Below are 21,814 nucleotides of genomic sequence, written 5' to 3'. Positions count from 1 at the left end.
CTCTCTCTCTCTCTTTTTGGTAAACACACACTCTCTCTCTCTCCACCCCACCCAGAACGGAATATGATGCTGCAAGATTAGTAATTACCGGCTTCACAGCCCAGGGCCAACACTTTTTCATCAAATGGGGCCTGCCATGATTCTCCACACCGTTATCCGCATAAAAAGAAGAAAATTAAACCTATGAAAAGTAGGATACATACAAGATTAATAATACTACCAACCAAAAGTTTGGTCGTACTGTATGAAGTTTGTAATGAAGTGGAATTTTTAGGAGTACTGCTTATTGGTCTTTGACAGACAGGTCGTTAGAGTGGATTGGAATTTAAACTTTTGAATACTTCAAGGATAGTATGACAATATAGACCCACCAGCCGGCCAGAGTCGACAGCAACTGAACAATTATTGCCAAACCTCTCCGTTTTGATCCTTTTGGAGGCTCTTTGAAGCCACAAATTAATTTGGCATTTGACAATGATGTTTCTGCTGGGAAATTCGAATAACGCGTTGAACTCACGAATACACAAACTCTCGTAACCTTGGATAATGTGAATGATAGAAACAAACCCACACGAGAATAACAAAGACAAAAAGAGCAACATACGAAAGATACAAGAGTCGACAACGTACGTCTCTACTCCTCAGAAGCCACACCAGTTCATTATTGATTGTTGGAAAACACTCGTAAATTCTCTCACTAGAGTTACCATAGTCTCTCTCTCTCTCTCTCTCTCTCTCTCTCTCTCTCTCTCTCAATATAATGAGGTTCTTAACCGAGCCCTGTTATTCGTAAGAAAGATTTGTAGGGAATCGCGCAAGAAAAAATGCGCTTGAGCCCATTCTGGGTCCCACAAAAATCTAGAAAAATATCCATAAATTTTTGAATAGTATTATTTTATGGGACTCTGTAAAAAACCAACTCCAACGGATATCGGTAAGTATTACTTTTAGATTAATATGGGCGAAGTAAGTAGTTTCGCCCCTACGAATCCAAAAGTAATACTTACCGATATCCGTTGGAGTTGATTTTTTACAGGGCATCATAAAATAATACTATTCAAAATTTATGTATATTTTTTAGATTTTAGTGGGACCCGGAATGGGTCCAAACGCATTTTTCCTCGCGTGGTTCTCTGCAAATCTTTCTTGCGATTAGAATTTCCGTTCTTTCTCAATTGGTTAAGGCCTAGGGTTTGCTCCCCTAGGTCCCCAGTTCGAGTCCCCTAAGGGTCACCCCATGGGCTCCCATAATTAAGAACGTCCCACAGACTGGTGTGGGGCCATATAGATTTAGTCTTGTAGTGTGCGCAAGTTGATCCAAGGGCACTCTGCAATATAAAAACAAGAAGAAGAAGAGATTCTTAACCCTAGAAAGAACATACTTGCAGGATATGGTAATAATATTCCTTGGCACATCCTGTTTATCACCTCTCTATGGCAGCTTTGGAAAGATCGAAACAAAAAAAAGCTTTGATAACATTGACATCCCACTCTTTGTTAGTGCTAAGAATATTATTGCTTATGCCCAAGAAATAGTGGATGCTTTCAAGTCCCCTCTCACTAATGGCTTGACAAGAATCTGCCTTAATTCTTGGTCTAACCCATTTGCAAGAAATATCAAGCTGAATATGGATGGGAGGCAGGTATGAGTCGAATGGAATATGAGGGTTTGGAGGAATATTCAGAAATCATTTGGGAGACTGGATCACGGGGTACTATGGCAAGCGAAGCTTCCATTCGAGCTTGGAGGCAGAGCTATGGAGCATACACAAAGGACTGGACGTTATACTAGAAAGGAAGCTTGAAAATGTGAAACTTGAATCAGACTCACTGGTAGCAGTGAACCTCATCACGGAAGGAAACCCAGGCAATCATCCCCAGGGTGTGTTGATCAATGAAGTCCATTTCTTATTGGCTCAAACTAATACTACGATTGGGCATATCCCCCGTTCGGCCAACCAATGCGCCGACCACCTCGCTAGGATGGGAGTGGAACACACAGAAGCCCTCGTTTTTGTTATAGACATGCCTATCGCGATGAGGAAATTTGTAATTAGAGATAGCTTGAATATCAGGCAAGTACTTGACTAGGATTTGAGCTCTTATGCTCAAATGCCCAAAACTTTGGTTGTACTCTTAATGTGGTATTCTCTTCCTTAAATTTAATTGAATTTCCGTTTGACCCGAAAAAAAAAAAAAACAAAGATATAGGAACATAGAAATACTTCGTGTCCGCGTTCGACCGTCAAGACAGCCCTAAGCCCCCTCCTCCGGACGAGCTAGCTAGCTAGAGATGCTGCAGCCTGCAAGCACTCGCTTTATTCTCGCAGCGCGGCAGCGCTCGAGCACAGCAGGGCCCGGCTCTGATTGAATCAGCCAGTCATCAGGATTCAAACTACCTAACAGTTCCATCGATCGATCTTGAAGATAAGAGCATAAATTGGTGCTTGGCCAGCTTGTTTATTAGCCTTACGTATATGAATTGAGATGGACAAGGAAGGAAGGAACAACCACGTAAATTGGCCGGGTTTATCATATGATCAGTTGCGCGCAGTCTTAATCACAACAACTTGCCAAGCTAGCTTGCATTATTAGCAAATACAGTAACAGACAGCCTCATGATATTATATGTATGCATGGGACCCCCAGCCACATGCGAGTTCCTCACCTGCGGGCCGGGTTAAGATTTCAATTTACTAGTAATTTGTATGGAGAAATTAAAATGCACGTGACAAAGGAGAAACAAACAAAATTAATTTAGTTGTTGATTTGTTTTTGCATGGAGGACAGCTAAATGGGAAGGAGTAATACAATTCTTTTCTTCCTTTTTTGACAATATTTGTCCGTACCTTCTTTGTCATTGATCGTATTGCTTCTTTAATTAGCATTAGCAAAATTCTAGAATTAAAACTAAAATGATACTCTATAGCTATGGATTGTGTTATTTCTTAAGTACTAGTACTGTAAATTAGTTGGATATATACTAAACACTAAACTAAGGGAAAATGATGGCCCAAGACGTGTTTTGATAATTAATATTCGCTAAGAACATTTTCAGCATTAACAAATGTTCTTAGCATGTCCTTGGCGGGTATTAATTATCAAAACACGTCATTGGTCGCCATTTTCCCCAAAACTAATATACTAACGTCTTAAGTGGGCCGGTCCTAGTTGGGTTAGGAAATATATTTTCGACTTCATCCGACTTATTAAACAAGTTTAAAAACTCTACCCAGCTCAGTCCCATGCCCCGAAATACTACCCGAAACCCTCAAAAATCGGTTGGGTTGGGCCGATTGGGCAGGTTGGCAGTTTGTGTGCACCCTGGAATCATTTTTGCTTTCTTAGTAGTTATATTTAAGTCACAAAATGTGTGTGCATGTGTGTTTGTGTGTGAGTGTGAGCAATAGTGCAAGTGTAGAAGTGTCTTTCGAAAACAACCCAAAGAATTAAAATTTGCGGCAACAAAAATCAGGAACAAAAAGCGAGAATTGAAAACGAAAGCGGAAGAGCTTATTAGAGGATTATGTAACCTAGGTCGTGATCCTATAAGCATGCAGTTCATGAGGATTCATATATATACAACCAGAAGCAAATCACAGCCTCATAAGTAATACAGAGGACCACCCCATGCACCGCACCACCACCACCAACACCCCCCCCCCCCCCCAAAAAAAAAAAAACGTGGTGGTACATCTTTTGGGATTTCCCATGTTGGAGGACTCCAATCACTTTTCTGGAGTTGAAACCATAGCTAGTCTCACAATTTTACACCATTCAATAACAATATTTTCTAGGAAATTGATTTTGACACTCCACTTTTAGTCATTAGCACTCCACTTTTTGTCTTTTCTTCTACTTGAAATTACAACAATATCATTCTATGTGTGAAAAAGTGGATGAACACTAACAAAATAAAAGATAATTGGGCTTTTAGATTGTAGCCAAATAAATTTGCAGCGGAAGAGGTAAAATTGAACAACAATTTCTGAAAACAAAAGTGTTTAAGAAAATATTAGGACCATATTTTGAGATTTTAGCTTTTAAAAAGCTGCTAGTTTGCTAAAAACAATTATGGACAGAGATTTTGGGATTCTATGAATTTCTAGAAGCTAAAAAATATTGTGTACGTAGGATCTGATTCTAGAGAATGGTTGGTGTGCTTTTGGGATCAGATCTAAAATTCTAAGTATTAATCTGAAAGCTGATTAATTACTTTTTTTTTTTTGCAGCTTAATCATAATTTTATAGCCAGAAAAAATTATTGCGTTATACAAGAATCTAGAATTTGAAATCTAAAGCTGTGATCTAAAATATGTTCTCATAGCTATTGCAAATTATAACCTAAAAGATAAAAGTACGGAAAGTTCTCTGAGTATGTATAAGAGGATAAGTGTATTTATTCTTTATAATTAATCATTCTAATTAATTATTACCCACTAGTTTGAAAACTAATTAATCTCGTAGTGAGATTATCCAACAATAACGTCATTGTCTACAGTCGTGAAAAGTAGGTCCAAGATGTGGACACCGGGCCCAACAGTGCAGTTCGAGCAACAACCACACAAAGAAAATTGGGTAAAAGGTCTGTGGGGATTGGCATGGCACGCTTGAGCCACCTTAGCTTTCTAAGAGATAAATGTGTCGGCTAGAGTTTTGAGAGAGAGAGAGAGAGAGAGTGCACTGTAGCTGTTAAAGTTTCTCTTTTGAACCCTAACATTCTCACGTGGCATTTTTTACCCCTAAATTGAACAAATTATTCTATGATCCTATCATCACATTTGTATGGTTCTAATCACTATAGAGCAATAATTTTGGCACCACGGGCCCTTGAATGGGCTATCTCTATCCTAGTAGCTTCATATTCGTGACTAATGTAAGAGAGCAATGGTTGACTTGTTTCAGTACAGTTTCATAGTATAAATATTAGGGAGATTTAAATATTCATCCTCAAATCTCATCCCATTTAAGAATTCATCCCGGTCATTTTGAACAGTTGTGTTTTCATCTTTTCAGATGATGAATTACCTATCTTACCCTTTTAATAATATATTCATATATGTTTTATTAAATTGGCATTCTAAATTAGTGAGATTCAACCATTTTTTAATTTAGTAGGATTCAACCATTTCCTAATTTAGTGAGATTCAATCTCAATAATTACGGGAGATAATTATGAAAGATGATTTCAAAACTTAAAAGATTCGTAATAACCAAATTTCCCCGATTTACATTCGAAAACCATATTTATTTTTTTCATTTATACACGTATTATCATGAAATATTTTCGAACATGGTGGATTGACCTTTTTTTTTTTGCAAAATTCTCATAAAATATATTCAGAATATATACAATATTTGTACTGAACATATTTTTCATGGTTAATTTGTCATGAAAACAATAAACCAAAATCATGATTTCTCAGCGGAACTTGAAAACCTATAACATTCCGGGAAAATAGCCCTTTTTTGAAACATGGTGGATTGACCATGTTTTTATTTTTCGCAGATCTTAAGAAATATTTTGGAACATACACAATATTCAAACTGACCATGTTTTTCATGGTTAATTTATCATTAAAAATAATAAACCAAAATCATGATTTTTTGGGCGAAACTTGAAAACCCATAACATTTCGGAAAAATAGCATGAAAAACATGAATATAAAATGTTTTATTCATGAATACACACCACGGAAAAATATGAATATACAATGTTTTATTCATGAAAACTCAACAATATGAAAAATACATCACGTTTGAAACAAAAAACACAATGAAACGAAAAAAGTACAAAACTAAATGGAGCTAACCAGCAAAGATGTCGAACACCACTCCAGATCTTGCGCCACTCTGTTTGCGATGCTATCTGAACCCATTTTTCTTTATCCCAAACTCATCGTTTTTGAACCCGCTGATTCGGGCGGAAGAGAAGTTGAACGGCAACTACAATGGAGTGCCGTTCGTCGACACGGAGGGCGACGAAAGGAGGTCGACGGAGGGAGAAGGGGATCTATTCAAAGCTCCTGAAGCTATTATTGAAGAACCAGCGGTAGGCTTTGAGCCCATGACAGCTGTCATTTCAATGATCTCGTGCAAAAATGGACAAAATGAAAATGGTGTTTCAAATTTGGTAGGTTTTGATCCCATAATTACGGGATTTGATTTTGGGGCAAACAAATTCCATTAATTATGGGATATGACGTCAATTATGGGATTTGATTTTTTGGTTGGTATCTCTAATAACGGTTAAGACCCTAGCTTTAAGATTTCATCCCAAATTATTTACTAATATATATATATATATATATATGTATATATATGAGGGTAGTTCTGGAATTATTTTAAGATGGGGATGAAATCATAACTGTTTAAATTGCGTGGGATGAATTCTTACATGGCATGGATAAAGAGAATGGATATTTAAATATTTCTAAATATTATCGAGAAATTACCTTAACTTAATAGAATATGGTCCGTCCGTCCCTATTTTTTTTTCAATAAAAAAAACATGGACCGTAGATCTGTTTTCGTTTTGGAAGAAGTCCTCATCGTTTCGGATAAATTAAAAAAAAGTTGGGGAAGTACATGTATTCATTAGGACTTGGGCTGAAATTCATGAATTTATGTGGACTTGGGCTTTACGATATATAGAGTTTGTTACGTATACACTCCCAGCAATCAAACATTAGCCCATGTTTGAAAATCAAAAGCCCATTTGACGAATGCAGTCTTTATTATATATGGTCCAAATTCTGACAGCAGAGAAGTCCGGTTATATATATTCTCTTAAAATATCTTATGGTTCAGATTTTATAGACGCAAAGGGGGGTCCCTTTTCGTCGTGACCCTCATAAAGGGCATCTCAAATAGTAGCCCCATACATATATCATTGATTAATCTCTGGAATGCTTCTCAGCCATTGACAAGCCTACCCACCTTATCCCCAGAGAGAGAGAGAGAAGAGAGATGATGAAGATCAACCAATTATGCACTGCAATTGCTCTTCTCGCTGTACTACAACTTTCAGTACTAACCAATGCAGTTTCTCAACCAGCGGAAATTGAGGTCCCAACTCCACAACCATGGCCGGAACAATTCCACGCACTTTTGTACATGAATTTGTCGAAGGCACAGCTCCAAATCAGCAATTTATATTATGATTGGCCCAACCGCCGCAATGTCAACATATTTCAGAAGCAACTTGGTGTTCTATTATACGACATCGAGTGGAACAACGGTACGTACTTTTTTAACCTCAAGCTTAATTTCCAAATGTTCAATGAGAAGTCTGTCATGTATTTAGAGTTCCTAGAATTAAATCAATTAGAAGTCGTGGCACACACGATGTGTGCACGGAGATCGAAATATTTTTGTGGCATCATTGTGATGGCAAAAAGAAAATAAGAACGTAGAGTGATTAAAGAACAAGATTTTTAAAGGGTATATACTTGCATAATTTTGGGGGTCCAAGGCGATCGCCTGACTCACCTTTACTTAGGGCGATATGCACTGAGTTTCCTTAATCCTGGTTTTGTTTTGCTTTATATGTATGAATTATATATTTTTATGGATTTATATATGTTATGTTCGACAGGTACAACCTTCTACTACACATTGGGCGAGAATGGGACGTGCATGATCATGCAGTTTGACGTCGGAATCCTCCGGCCGGACTTTCTCGACGGAGCCGACTACCTTGGAACACAAGTCACTGATGGGTTTCTCTGCAATGTGTGGGAGAAGGTAGATTTCATTTGGTACTATGAGGATGTGCTCACGAAGAGGCCCGTTCGATGGGATTTCTATGATGGTAAATTGATCATACTATACCTTTGTTTGTTTTCCTGGAAATTGATCTTCAAATTAATACAACTGAGATACAGAAAATCAATTTTGGATAATTAATGTTTTCATCTACATAGAGGTTAATTTTGTCTCAAATATAAAAATTGAAAGCCTTGTTCAAAGTTATTTTAGTTTTTGTAGTGGGTGGAGAGAGAAATAGGGTAATGATTGAAGAGATGGGTAATGAGTGAATATATATATATATATATATATATAGAGAGAGAGAGAGAGAGAGAGAGAGAGAGAGAGAGATGAAATTAATAATTGGAGAAATAAGGTAATGTTTGAAAAAAGATATAGGGTAATGATTAGAAAACAAAATTAAAACATCAAAACGAACAAGGCCAAAAACTCACATTATTCTAAAGATGAAATCGGTACGTACGTACAAGATTTTATATGTATGAATGACATTATATGATGACTTTTAGTTTTACGTTGATGTACGTTACGCAAAGTCAAAAAATTAGTACTTCAATTCCTCGCAACGTTGCATGTTAATGTCGCGATATATTGACTCTTTTGGCGTGAAATTTTTTTTCCAGGAATTTCCACGCACGTGATTACCTTCGAGATTGGTGAATTATTGCAAGATTCTTTCACTCAAGCTCCTGCATACTGCTTTACTAGTCAAGAAGACAGACAAAGAGCTGCTTAATTAATTAGTGTTGAGTAAAACGAATATATTACTACTAATTTACACAAGTGAAGTGAATAATAATTAATGTCTTGTGGATACATGTAATGATCAATTAATGTCAGCACGATCGGATCAATGCTGCTGCCCTTTTGGATCTTGAATTTCTAAACAGATCGAGTCGTCGAATGAAATGAAAGAAAAATACTGTTAGATCGAGAAAGCACAGCTCTGATAATACTACTGGTGGAGGCCGGAAGCCCACTATTGTAATTTTGTAATCAAACTAGCTAGCTACTACAAGTAATTGGAATTGGAAGGAATAATATATATATATAGTAGTATATTACACTAGGAATATTTGTAATCAACTAGATGCCTTTTGCCCTTTCTTTCTCTTCCAATGCTTTTGATACCTTTTTTTTCCTTCTTTCAATAGGAATATTACACGAGTCATCCAAGAAGTTGACACGACGAGCAAAAGTAGTTTAATTAGTTGATCGATCTTGCTTCTTTTTCAGTTTAATTTGACATATGCCGGAGGGACGGGCATGAGCTGATTTTTTCTGTACCAAAACTCTATGCAATCGTGAATTCGAAATTAGTAGGCTATTTTAGTGCCAAATAAAATAGCTCAAATCATTGAAGATTAGAAATTTTCAAAGTACCCAAAAAAAAATTCGTCGAATATTATGACTCGCATGTGAGTGGCCCCATCTGCTTATTAGAACATATATTGTTCCTCAACTAATACTATAGAGATTAGTTCGAGTTGCACGTAAGTTGCTCTGGGATATTTGCATTACCAAAAAAGTATAATATATGTTCTAAAATCTAGGGAAATGATTTTAACAATCCATTTTTATCCATTGTGTTCTCTTTTTTGTATTTATTCACGTGAAAGTATCAAATTACCCTTCATATGAAAGAAGTGATTCAAGAGGTAAAGGAAATTTACTAATTTCACATGAATAAAAGGCCAAAAAAAAAAAAAGGGGTGCAACTGCCAATGAATATAAAAAAGGGGTATGAGAATCATTTTTTTTGAAATATATAGGGTGTATATTAGTCGTATACAGAGTATTCGAAGGGGTGAAATGTAAATAATTTGACCTTTCTCATGTGTGAACTGCCGTGAATCGTGACTCTATATTTGCCCACTGTACAAGGAATCCCGTCCGAAATACTACTCTAGTATTTTGGTCTCCTCTCGTCTTCGTATTCTGTTCTCTCCCTCTCTCTCTTCGGTTCCTGTCAGAGACACTACCATACATCAAGAGAGAGAGAGAGATGATCTGATCTGGAATTTCCTAAAACATTGGTGATGTTAGGGTTTTACTGTGGGAAGGTCTGGACTAGGATTCTGCTGTAAGATCTGATCAGGATTTCCCTAAACCAGTTAGTTAAGAATGGGGATTGTGTTTACTCGATTGTTCTCTTCGATGTTCGGTAATAGAGAAGCTCGGATCCTCGTTCTCGGTCTCGACAATGCGGGAAAAACCACAATTCTCTGTATGATACGATTCTCCCATCTCATGCGAATTGTCTTTTAGTTATGATTCTGTATGGTTCTCTGATTTGTTTTGTTGCTTATTTTTGTAATGTGGGAACAATCCGGTTTCGTGCAGATCGTCTTCAAATGGGAGAAGTTGTCTCCACAATCCCAAGTTAGTAGTACTCTTACCTAGCCTTTTGCTTTAAATTTTTTATTTCCAAAACCAGTAGAGAATTAGTAGTAGTGGAATCGGTGTATGGGGAAGATCCTCTCCATTACACTAGTGGAATATTGCAAACATTGGGGAGTAATCATTTTGCGAATAGATTAGGCCACTTACATTACGTGTACCCACATCTTGAAATTTTTTCTACTCCATGTGTGGCAATATTGTCAAATTGATCTTGTGACTTCGTCTAGACCGTTTTCCTTGCAATTTGAGGTGGCAGCATCTCATGTATAATGGACCTCTCCATTGTGTACGTGTAAGAGAATCTTGATCTATTGAGTGGAACCCTTGCAATTCTTGATATTCGTGTTAATTTTAAGGAATTTGATAATTGTGGTTCAATTTTACTGCATTTCCTGAGTATTGAATTATTGAAACCTCACTGCCAGTGTATATTTTGAGACTTGTGAATTGATTTCGCTTTACATGCTTGATGCAGCAATTGGGTTTAATGTCGAAACAGTGCAATATAACAACATAAAGTTTCAAGTTTGGGATCTGGGTATGCCAACTTTTTACTTGATGATCTGCACTTTCCTTTCTATTGCTGGATATTATTTTCAGAAGTAATTCACTTTTGCTGTTGTTTTTCAATTCTGATATCTGCATTATGTTCTGAATCTCCTGATTGCTATTATTGGGTGCAAACAGTATTGGCAGTTTGGAATGATATCACTTCCTGTAATTTGATTAAACGGGTTGAATCTCAATTTGAGTACATTGGTTTTGGGCTGATGAAGTGGATTCATTGGTTATGAATGTGGAGACAGGTGTTGGGTTGTTCCGATCAAAAGTTTCTTTTGGATGGGGTGGTTGAGTTTTTCAGATCTTTAACTTGGAAAATTTTTAATTGAATAAACCGCTTTGCAAAATCAGGTCACCAAAGAGTGGAATTATCAGAAATGTTAGCTCAGAATTTTTGTTCACATGATCATGACTTGCTCGTAAATTGTTATAGTCCATTGTTGACCTTAAGAGACAGTATTTTAAGTTATCATGTCCTTCCAGTAAATTGTATGGTCTTTAATTACCCCATTATGTGACAATGAAAAAGGTTCATGCATATTGTGAAGAGGATCGCTCAGAGAAATTGGTGAATCTGTTTTTGTGCTTAGTAGCAAGTAGCAACAAATTAGGTGTACTGCATGTAAATGTTAAATCTTGTCGTATTGCAAAAAACAATAAGGAGAAAAGCGAACAAAATAAAGAAAGATGGCTACAAAATGGTTGGAAATGTTCCTTAGGTGTCTCGTAGTCCTTTCCACCTTGGTATTTTGTTATATGTTGCTTTATATTAAGCTAGTGCTACACTGCTAGAGCGAGTTTTGGCATCCACTTGGTTCCACTCTGTAAAGACCCTATAATCTTGATGATTATTGAATGCAAGTTGTATTACTCTTGTTTCTTTACTACCCCACTTTCCTACCTTTTTCTCGCACCTGCGTGCTCTCACATTCGGGCCACCTTTCTAGTTTGTAGTGAGTTTTGTTTGGTGCAAAGATAGATGCTTGAGCTGCCAAGCACAAGAATGCATGTTCGAGTCTAAGAGGAGCCACTCTAGGTAATTCCAAAGGATAGGTTTCTCTGTAGTATTACCCTCTCCAGCACCTCGCTCGTTGCAGGGATAATGCCAAGTAGTAATGTCGGACTGTTCCAATCCAGATAAGACCATGGTTGAACCATAATTTTCTACCCAAGCCTTGATAAAATGGTAGATACCATTGCACATTATCGTAGTAATGTAGGATACTGGATTTGAAGTATGGTAGTGAACAAATAGGGCCCGTCTATCAAACTGATGGGGACATTCTATACAAGCAAACAATGGTCTGAAAATATGATTAATGAAGCTTATAGCCTGGCAAGCCAAGCCTCTTCCTCTGAAAGGCAGGATGGTGATCCTGAAAGGGGCCCCTCAAGGAATATCGCCAGGTGCATTCTGGTACTTGTAATGAAGTTTGTAGAGAAGCACCTCTCAGTAATTATATTTCTCCTTATAGTGTTAGTTCATCTATTCTTCTTTAATGACTTTGGACAGATCATAGTGATGGAGGAGTTGTAGAATACTATTGTTGACGGCAGGAGACTTGTTCAGTTCGTTTTATATAGTTATAGTGTTACGTATATCAACATTAAAGTGGAAGTCTGTCTTCAATCTTTGATCATATACTGGCTTTTTTTGACGAGTTTGCTTGGGCTAGAATTACTATTGCTGTTTTGGTTGGTTCATTCATCTAATAGTGGTTTCTGGTTGACACAGGTGGGCAGACAAGTATCAGGTATTATTTTCACTCACCATATTGACCTTTTTTTGTGTGCTTGTTCCACTTTCTTTATTAGACATATTTGCATAATATGTATGACTTTATGCTGTGCTATTTTGAGAATTCTGCTGAGTAACTGTGCCTTGATAGGATTATGAAGTTATTTAATTTCAATTAGCTCTTAGGCATTGTTTTCCTTCTAAAACTAGGATTCATAACTTAATTAATTTCGTCATGACTATATTTAGTTCATATTAAAATATAAAGTTAGGTTTCCCTTTTGTTTTGTTTGCTGCTTTTCTTAAACAGTTAACTTGGTCCTTGGTAAACCATCCCTTCAACTTTTTTGTTGCTCAATCTCAGTCTTAACTTGTAATGGTGTGCCAAGGCCACTATGTGCTTCTCAGAATTCCTGATGCTGCCTACATTATACGTACTTGCTTGCTGGTATGTAAAGGGACAAAAGTCTGCAAATGATAGACAGCCGAAATAGGTTATAGAAGGGAAATGTTCACTTAGACTTTAAGCTACTTGCTTGCTGCTGGCCGTTCTATTTTATTAACAACCATAAGGTGTCGCCTTTGGTCTTAAATTTTGTTTCAACACTGACAGCTACCAGATTACAATCGATTCAACTAAAACTTTGAAGGTAAAAAAATCCATAGAATGTGGCCTCTGGGTTTCTTCGAAGGAGAAGTTGTTGTGTGGCTTATGGGCCCATGGATCAATTGCAATGTGGAAATGAGAACCAATTTGTTTACTCTCTTGAATTGCTTGAGTCACTCCCTTCTACCATTTTTCGTTTGGTTATTCTATTAGGACTCCGGTGAATGGAGATTCTACATGTAACTGAAGATGTCACTGGAAAGTTGTCAAGAAATACATCGTTCCTGTGCTTTAGTTGTTGGTTCAGATGAAATCTTTGGGCCGCTTAACCTCTGCATTTATTTGACTGTTATCAAAATTGGTGCTTTGGCATAAATGGCTCAAGCTCACAGTCTGATTCTATCATGACAGGCCATATTGGAGATGCTATTTTCCTAATACTCAAGCCATAATCTATGTTGTCGATTCAAGTGACACGGATAGGCTGGTAATAGCTAAAGATGAGTTTCATGCAATCCTGGAGGTATACTATAGCTAGGTGGTTTATGCTTACGTATGGAGATTTATTTATGAAGAAGGTTTTTAGAAAAATGTGGATACTGCTGTTATTTCTTTTTCTCTTACCATTTACTAGGCATGTTTCTCCTATTAGTTTTCTCACACTACATCTGAACAATTCGTCTTGAAGTATAAGAATCTCGGTATGTCATTCTGTCTTTCAGGAAGAAGAGTTGAAAGGTGCTGTTGTGCTCATTTATGCGAACAAGCAGGTGCATGTTGTTCTCATTTTCCTGTTTTGCTTGCGTTCATGTCAATAAACTCAGTGTAAGGAAATTTGACACTGAGTTGTTCTTGTAGCTATCACATGGTTGTAATAATTGGCCATGAGGCCGCCAACCCTTTGATATCTTTTAGTTTCTGCTAAAACCTCTTTACACCTGAAGTAATGTTCTTTGGTAATTTTGTGGATTGTTTTGTCTTTATAATGTTTCTGTTTTCGGTCTGCAGGATCTTCCTGGTGCTCTTGATGATGCTGCGGTGACGGAGGCACTAGAGTTGCACAAGATAAAAAACCGCCAATGGTCTATTTTTAAAACTTCTGCAATAAAAGGAGAAGGTTTATTTGAGGGTTTAGACTGGTAAGCTCAAGTATTTGATGATATTGATGTCCACGTGGGTTCGTAGTGTTGCTGCTTCGGGTTTTAATTGCCCTACTTCCTTCGATCCAGAGTGACTACGAATACTGGATTGATATATGTAGAATACTTCGACTTGTTAAATATCAAGGTTGTATCCCACGGGACTCCCACCCGAGTGGCATGGGTACGAACTGTGTTAATTCATGGGTTTACCCAAGGGCATTTTACCTCTAGGTCCAGAAAATAGAAAGTAATTCCCACCAAGTCTCCTCTAATTAACGAAACATTAAAACCCTACGAAAGTATCTAAAACCCTAAACACTGAAAGTGCCTAACCCCTAGGGCACCCTATCAAAGTGTCTAAACCCCAGGGTACTCTATAAAAATGCCTAAACCCCTAGGGTACCCTATGAAAGTGCCTAAACTACTAAAACTCTATAATAGGAAAGTGCATCCTAAAACCCCTATGAAAAAGTGCCTAAACCTAAACCCTAAGGCTCTATGAAAGCACCTAAACCCTAGGTCTATATGAAAGCCCCCAAACCTAAACCCTAGGTTATATCCTAAAACCTAAAATCTTAAGGTACCCTAAAATCCTAGGGTACCATAAAACCCTAGCATACCCTAAAACCCTAGGATGACGCTTCCATTAATGGTAAATGTATTTTTGTAAAAGTGGACCTAGTGGTAATTAAGTATTCCATCTCTCCTTAATGGGAATTAAGTGTCACTTTTCTATACTCAAAGGTAAAAATCTCTTTACCCAAAAGCTTTAACTGTCTGAAAATTCAAGCTATCCAGCACCCCCTCCATGTGGAAACCGTCTTGCATGTGGAGAGAAACAAAAGGCAGATAGAGAGTCATCAGTTAAGTTTTTAGTATAATGTATACCAAGCTATTGATGACACGACACACACAAACACGCTGACATTGTGATTCTTGAAGAAATGCATGACAGGGGCCCGTTGGACATACAAATATAATATATTCTTGTATGAATATGTATGTACGCGTATACAATTTCATAGATAAATGAAAAATGGAACATAATTCTAGGTTACGATAGAAATAACCATATCCCATGACATACATGATAATTGCATTCTATCAAAGCTTATCTGATAATCAAGATATCATGTAAGGAAAAAAGTGTTCCACCAATCCATTATAGATGACTTATCATCTGACACATAATCCCTATTATTAACTAGTCTAGAGGATGAGGGATAAACAGGTATAGATCTTCATTGTTCTTTGTTAGTGCATCTTAAATTATTATTCCGAATGATGCGTTCCATGTACATCTAAGTGATGGACATGTGAGCACAAAATGTTCGAAGCATGTTCGGTGGTAAATGTAACACTAAGACATGTCTGAATGACTGCCTTGCTATACATGTTGGAGAGTGTCTGACAATGTCAGTATTGTCAGTGACCACGCTTGTGCGCGCTCATTAGATTTCCACTTACAGAAAGTGTAGCAAGTTTAGTGTGTATATCTGCATATATTCACGTGTATACATAGAATAAACTCATCCCGTCTCTTATGGTGGATTGCTGCTATTTAGAAAGCCTTATTGACTCAATTACCTATTTGTGCAGGTTGAGTAATACACTAAAGTCTGGAGGCGGCTAATGGTTTAGGAAGAAGATACAGAAGCCAAGGTGCTCCATAGGAAAGTCAGAGCTAAGAGGAGAGTCGCCCTTTTACTCGGTGTGATCCAAGATAGAGTTTTTAAAATGGTTGTAGTATGTCTGTTTTTTCTTACTGATTTTGGTTATACGCGTTAAGTTTCTTTTGGACATGATTTTTGGCTCGTTACACTGTGTACCCCATTTTCTCCTTTTATGCTCTTCAGGTTATCCGAATGTTGAAATTTACATACGGTAGCATTTCATTTTTCTTCTTTGGGTTATGCTTAGAACCTGCCTATGGGAGGGCCACATTGGACCCACCCGGCAACTTGTATTTATATTTCTCTGTCTTTTGTTCCTAGAGATGATAGTTTAACTTGGTGTTTGGTTTGCTGGACCAATTTTGGAAAAAAGTTAATCTTTGGCCTGTTGGAATGAGCAGATTACAAGTGAGTGAAAATTCGATTCAAGTTTAGCTTCGGTGAATAAAACCTTGCCTAGTTTTCTTGCTTTCTTTCCTGATGGTCTATGCTAGTATGCATGGATGAATTTTTAAGCTGTGTACGGCAGATGAGATTGGTGTGGGATACTAGGCCAAACTCGGTCGATTCAAATTGTGCTACACAGCAAGTTTCTCTGCATTTTTTTTTAATTGTCGACTCAAGTCACATTGCATTCGATCGGATTATTTTTCCGGTGCTGTTTGCTCAGTATCCTTGCATACATGGTTACAAGTATCCTGTTAAGCTCACTTTGGATTGCTTGGACGGTCCAAATTGTCGACGGGTACCGTCACATGGTATCCACTCGGCACCCAAAAACTTCTTGATCCTTCATATACTCCTATATAGGAAACATCACAGTGATAAGAGATTGTATTCTACACGGACCCTCCGTGTAGAAGGAGAAGTCCGGCCACCATATGAAAAAAGGACAAGTCAGCTAGAGAAGTGACCAATCAACTCAGCAAATGCTATACACTGTTTCACACGTGAAATGGGCACGACTATTTTGATGATTTTGTAGGGTTGATTTCGGATTTCAAAAAAATTGTTCAAACAGCAAGTTATTCTTAAAATATTTTTTTATGAGTTCTTGTAAAATATTGGAGTAACTCAATTTGATATCCGTAAGATATTTTTTAGCATTCGTAGAGGCCCTACAAACTTTGAAAAAGCCCTTAACGATTTATAGATGATTTTGTAGGCCCTATTTCGGGCCCCAAAAAATTTATTCAAAATGCAAGTTATTCTTAAAAAATTATTTTAAGGGCTCTTGTAAAAAATTACTAGCTCAATCCGATGTCCATAAAGGCTTTTTCAAAAATTTTAGGGCTCATACGAAAGCTGAAAAATCATAAATTTTTTGCAAAGCCTTTATGGATATCGGGCTGAGTTAATTTTTTACAAGGCCCTATAAAAAATACTACGGACAACTTGCGTTTTGACCTAAAATGAGATCTACAAAATCATCTATAAATCGTTAAAGATATTTCAAAATTCGTAAAGCCTTTATGAATGCTAGTAAAAAAGTCCTTACGAATATCGGATTGAGCTAATTTATAACAAAAACCCATAAAATAATAGTTTAAACAACTTGAGTGTTTTGAAATTGTTTTTTTGGGAGCCTAAAATGAGACCTACAAAATCATCTATAAGTCGTTAAGGGCTTTTTCAGAATTCGTAGGGCCCCTACGAACGCCGAAAAAATACTTACACATATCAGATTGAGTTAAGAACCCATAAAAAAATATTTTAAAAATAACTTGCAATTTGAGTAATTTTTTTTGATCTGAAATGGACCCACAAAATCATCAAAATAGTCATGCCCATATCACGTGTGAAACAGTGCATTGCATTGCTGGGTTAATGATTGCCCACTCTTGTCCTTTTTTCATTGGCTGGGCGGCAGACTTCTCCTTCTACGCAGAGGTCCGTGTAAAATATAATCTCCGATGATAATATGCTTAGCTGCATGTCTTTGCAAGTTTGTGGGCAGCTAGCACTTCAATAATTTGTCAGTTTCTTGAGAGACTATATATACTTATATTATACTATTTGAAAACTGAATAAATTTCAAGAATTTAGTTTCATTTAATGTTCACAAAAAATATTATACTTTTATTTTATTCGCATGCGGCACGCTGAATAATAAAAATGATAAGGCAACCCACATCCGGGAACAAATTGTTATGAATCAAACTATTGAAGGCATTTTTTTGATTAAAAAAGAAAGACACTATCGAAGGAATTTATTTTGGCCCACTGTGACATCTGATACGTGTCACTCCTTACTTCTTTCTCTTATATGTGACCTGTTTGTATTATTTAATCATTCTAGCATCACAAGCAATTACACAAACACACTTACTACATATAATGTGGGTCCGCACTCACTGCATACGTATTTATTTATGTAACTGTTTGTGGTGTTTGCTGGGAGTGATTTTTTTTTATATTAGTTTTATTAAAGTATTAGATTGTTAGTCCTGATAAATAACCCCCAAATAACCAATTCGATTCTCATGCTTGGTTGATGAGATTCTATTGATATATATCCAATTCACCAACACTGAAAGTCAAGGAGTACCATAAATTTTTGGCCGTTCAAAGAAAAAAAAAAACGAGTATCATATTCCCATCAGATTGGAAAACACTGTACTGCACACGGCTATGATTATCTAATGATGTTTTCATCACCAGTATTAAGGTGGGACACGATTTAATTCCCACAAGTTACATCACATAAGGATGGGTCGTGATTGAAAGATACTTGGGCTTTCATTTTGGTTCGAGTGTTTGTGTCAAATTATGCGCACCTCAACTAATCATTTTCTCGGTTCGGTCGAGAATGTCATTCACGCCAGAGCTAGAGAATTCACAAGACATTTACGTTATTGTGGCTTGACTCCGAAAATCAACCCGATCATTTATGTGGGATAAATCAATTAACCAACCAAACTAACCCGTGAGAAAAATTTGGTCTTCTTAATTATTGGTGGATATGGCAGCGCCTGCATCTCCCATAAAACACCAAAAATCATGCGTTCCGCGAGGCCTAATTTTCTATTCCTCAAGGTCTCTTTCGGAATAAAAGTCTGCCTTACCTTTCTGTTGAGCCAAAAAAATAAAAAAAAAATTATTACTATTTGATTTTTCCGTTCTGACGTCTAGTTATAACGACTTCTTCAAATGTTGTTTTAAGTTTATTTCCCACTATGGTCTATCCCCCCTATGGACCACCAAATTAAAATACGTAGCTCATGCTACCTTGTACAAAATGTCAAAAACCATAAATTGTGTCAAGTACCCAACAAAAATAGTAAAAATCATCTCCATGAAATACTTCCCTTTGCATTTATTTCACATATTTTAGTTGGAATTTTCAACCTAATTAATTACCACAATAACTTTCTAATCCGGAGATTATACAAAACTCACTTCTCAGTACCACGACACGACGAGCTTATCGAGGAGGAGAAGGAGAAGAGAAAGCAAACAATCACCGGACAACTCAAACGAAGAAATCGTCATCATGCATAATAAGAGAGCATCTCAAGCCCTGTGCCAAAATTGGAGATGCGAGCCTCACAATTTTTGTGCGAACTAAACACATAGGAGTAAAACCATAGGAAATTTAAAATTTTTTGTACTATTAGTTATCTTTCCTTTTATTTATCATAATATCAGCAACTATAGGGGTCTACAGTGGAGAAAATTTGTTTGGTGATTAAAGGAGCACTAATAACCGGCCGCCAATTTCGGACGGCCCTGTTTTAAGAACGGCGGCTGTTTGGTGGTGCGAAATTATTTAATGGTGTCCACACCCACGACCGGGAAAAAATAGTTAATTTTTTTTTTTTTCAAATGTAAGAAGTTGTCTACATAACAGTATTCAACTGTAAGATGAAAGCCTACACAACAGAATAGAGAGGAATGCTATGAGAGCTTGACAAATCAATAGAAAGGGCAATCAGAGCACAATAAGTGCAACCCTATTCTAAGCTCGCCTAACGAGATTAGGTTTTGCATAAAATAAAACTAATACCAAATACATGATCAACAAACTACCGGACTAAATCCGGACAGAAACTAGACTAAATCCGGACAAAAACAAAACATTCATGTTAGGGACAAAATGATGATAAAAAAATCATGTTAGGGACAGAAAAAACTTACCCCAAAAGGGCAAATAGGTACACAATCTCTTAGGCTGTTACTGCCAAAACATTAGTGGTAGGTTCTAAGTGAATGATTTATTTGCCCTCTTCTACACAAGTCACTATTCATCATCATTTTACTTTACAAAACAACCCCTGAATCTCTTAAATGAATTATATTTATCAGTTTTTTGATGTTTTCAAATATTCCTCCAGCTTTAAAACCTTAGAAGGTTCACCCATCTACCGTCTACGTACGCCACTCTAATAGTAATATCATTTGGGTTTTTTTTTTTTTTTTTCCCTTCACTTTCTTGATTGGGTGGGTTGATTCCTTCTTGTTTATTTAAGTACTAAATCAATTGAACTCTCATTGATACCCTTAATTGTTTGCTCAGTTAATTTTTATGACCCTGTCGAGCAACTCTACATTATGAAAAGTTTTAAAAAAAAAAGATTTTGCATTTTCATAGGAGATAATAAAAGTTAATTAAATACTTAGAAAACACTCTTCAGCCTGGAAGAGCAATAAAATTAAGGTAACCTCAAATAAAGAACAAGCATTTCTTAGAAAGTGAGTTTCTCAAGAACAACTCAGTAATCAAGGATGGAGACAGAGGAGGACTAGTACCCCTACGATTCTAAAAAAAGTACTACTATTACATTGAAAAAAAAACTTATTATCAAAATGTATAGTCTCGCCCCTCTTCAAAAATATAAATCACCTCCCCTGCGCGCCATGTCAATAGTAGTGAATAAATACTCATTGCAAGATTTTTCAATGAGCCAAGTTCCACATTATACACTAAATCGATGGAGATGGATAGGAAATCACCTATAAATTTTCACTACAAAGAGACGTTACCAAGTCTGGGCTACTTTATGCATGGAGTTAGGGTTGGCAATGGGGCGGGTAGGGGTGGATACCACTATCCCCGTCCCCGATCCTCGAATCTAAATCCATCCCCATCCCCATCCCCTCCCCGATCCCCACCGGGGAATTATTTTTACCCTCCATCCCCTCCCCAAATGGGGAACGGGGATCCCCGTGGGGAATCGGGGATCCAACTGGAACCACAGGCAAAATCAGTATTCTTAATCCGGTATCTCTCCTGCAGCAAGACGCCAAGAACAAACAACACACACAAAGCTCTTTAAAGCTTCGTTTCTTAGTCTCTCAACACGACGCTATTTCATGAGTTTCCGACGTGAACAATATTTATCAAATGTGAACAATATTTATCTGACTAGAACTATCGATTTGAGCTCTTTTTTCTACTAATCTTCTATCTGTGGTAAGTGAATTCAATTACTTCTATGTTAATTGACAGTGAGATTTAGTTTCTTTCTTTCTTTCTTCCTCACTTATGTATATATAGTACTCCTATATAATTTTCATTTATGTATATAACTTATTTATTTTATATATATATATATATACACACACACACACACACACAACACGGGGCGGGGCGGGGCGGGGCGGGGCGGGGCGAGGATGGGGCGGGGACAGACTCATACCCATCCCCTACCCGTTCCCCATTTTTTTTTAAAAATTATCCCCATCCCCTACCCGATCTTCAAAAAATCCCGAATCCCGAATCCATTTGGGGCGGGGAATGGGGCAGGACGGGGTGGGGCGGCCGGGATTGCCATCCCTACATGGAGTCTGATTGCAATATTTTTCCAACGAGTTCTATTCTATGATAATGACACTGAATTGACTTTGACAAGTCTTTGCATGCTAGCTGTTGTATAGAGTGGTAAGGACATGGCTATCAATCCCAAATGATAAAACATGA

At 37.1% G+C, this 21,814-nt stretch overlaps 2 protein-coding genes across 2 annotated transcripts; both read left to right on the top strand.

Moving 5' to 3' along the window:
• Positions 1–6,887: 6,887 nt before the first annotated feature.
• Positions 6,888–8,708, top strand: LOC131320881 (uncharacterized protein At4g14100-like). Its single transcript, XM_058351776.1, has 3 exons — positions 6,888–7,240; positions 7,598–7,813; positions 8,394–8,708. The coding sequence occupies exons 1-3, from the start codon at positions 6,970–6,972 to the stop codon at positions 8,504–8,506; spliced, it is 600 nt and encodes a 199-aa protein (XP_058207759.1). The 5' UTR covers positions 6,888–6,969; the 3' UTR covers positions 8,507–8,708.
• Positions 8,709–9,666: 958 nt separating this feature from the next.
• Positions 9,667–16,280, top strand: LOC131320882 (ADP-ribosylation factor 1). Its single transcript, XM_058351777.1, has 8 exons — positions 9,667–9,997; positions 10,114–10,152; positions 10,649–10,711; positions 12,470–12,488; positions 13,491–13,602; positions 13,802–13,849; positions 14,088–14,218; positions 15,821–16,280. The coding sequence occupies exons 1-8, from the start codon at positions 9,895–9,897 to the stop codon at positions 15,852–15,854; spliced, it is 549 nt and encodes a 182-aa protein (XP_058207760.1). The 5' UTR covers positions 9,667–9,894; the 3' UTR covers positions 15,855–16,280.
• Positions 16,281–21,814: the final 5,534 nt, after the last annotated feature.

This window comes from Rhododendron vialii, chromosome 3a, assembly GCF_030253575.1.
Source record: "Rhododendron vialii isolate Sample 1 chromosome 3a, ASM3025357v1".
Classification (NCBI taxonomy): domain Eukaryota; kingdom Viridiplantae; phylum Streptophyta; class Magnoliopsida; order Ericales; family Ericaceae; genus Rhododendron; species Rhododendron vialii.
Note: the sequence above shows the minus strand (reverse complement) of the source record. Positions and strands in the feature narration are given on the sequence as shown.

Bases quoted from the DNA above. Each gene is read 5' to 3' on its own strand.
- LOC131320881 (XM_058351776.1), top strand. From the start codon at position 6,970: ATGATGAAGATCAACCAATTATGCACTGCAATTGCTCTTCTCGCTGTA. The intron at 7,241-7,597 runs GTACGTACTTTT...TATGTTCGACAG, and splicing joins CGACATCGAGTGGAACAACG to GTACAACCTTCTACTACACA. The intron at 7,814-8,393 runs GTAAATTGATCA...TTTTTTTTCCAG, and splicing joins TCGATGGGATTTCTATGATG to GAATTTCCACGCACGTGATT.
- LOC131320882 (XM_058351777.1), top strand. From the start codon at position 9,895: ATGGGGATTGTGTTTACTCGATTGTTCTCTTCGATGTTCGGTAATAGA. The intron at 9,998-10,113 runs GTATGATACGAT...GGTTTCGTGCAG, and splicing joins GGGAAAAACCACAATTCTCT to ATCGTCTTCAAATGGGAGAA. The intron at 10,153-10,648 runs GTTAGTAGTACT...TGCTTGATGCAG, and splicing joins AGTTGTCTCCACAATCCCAA to CAATTGGGTTTAATGTCGAA.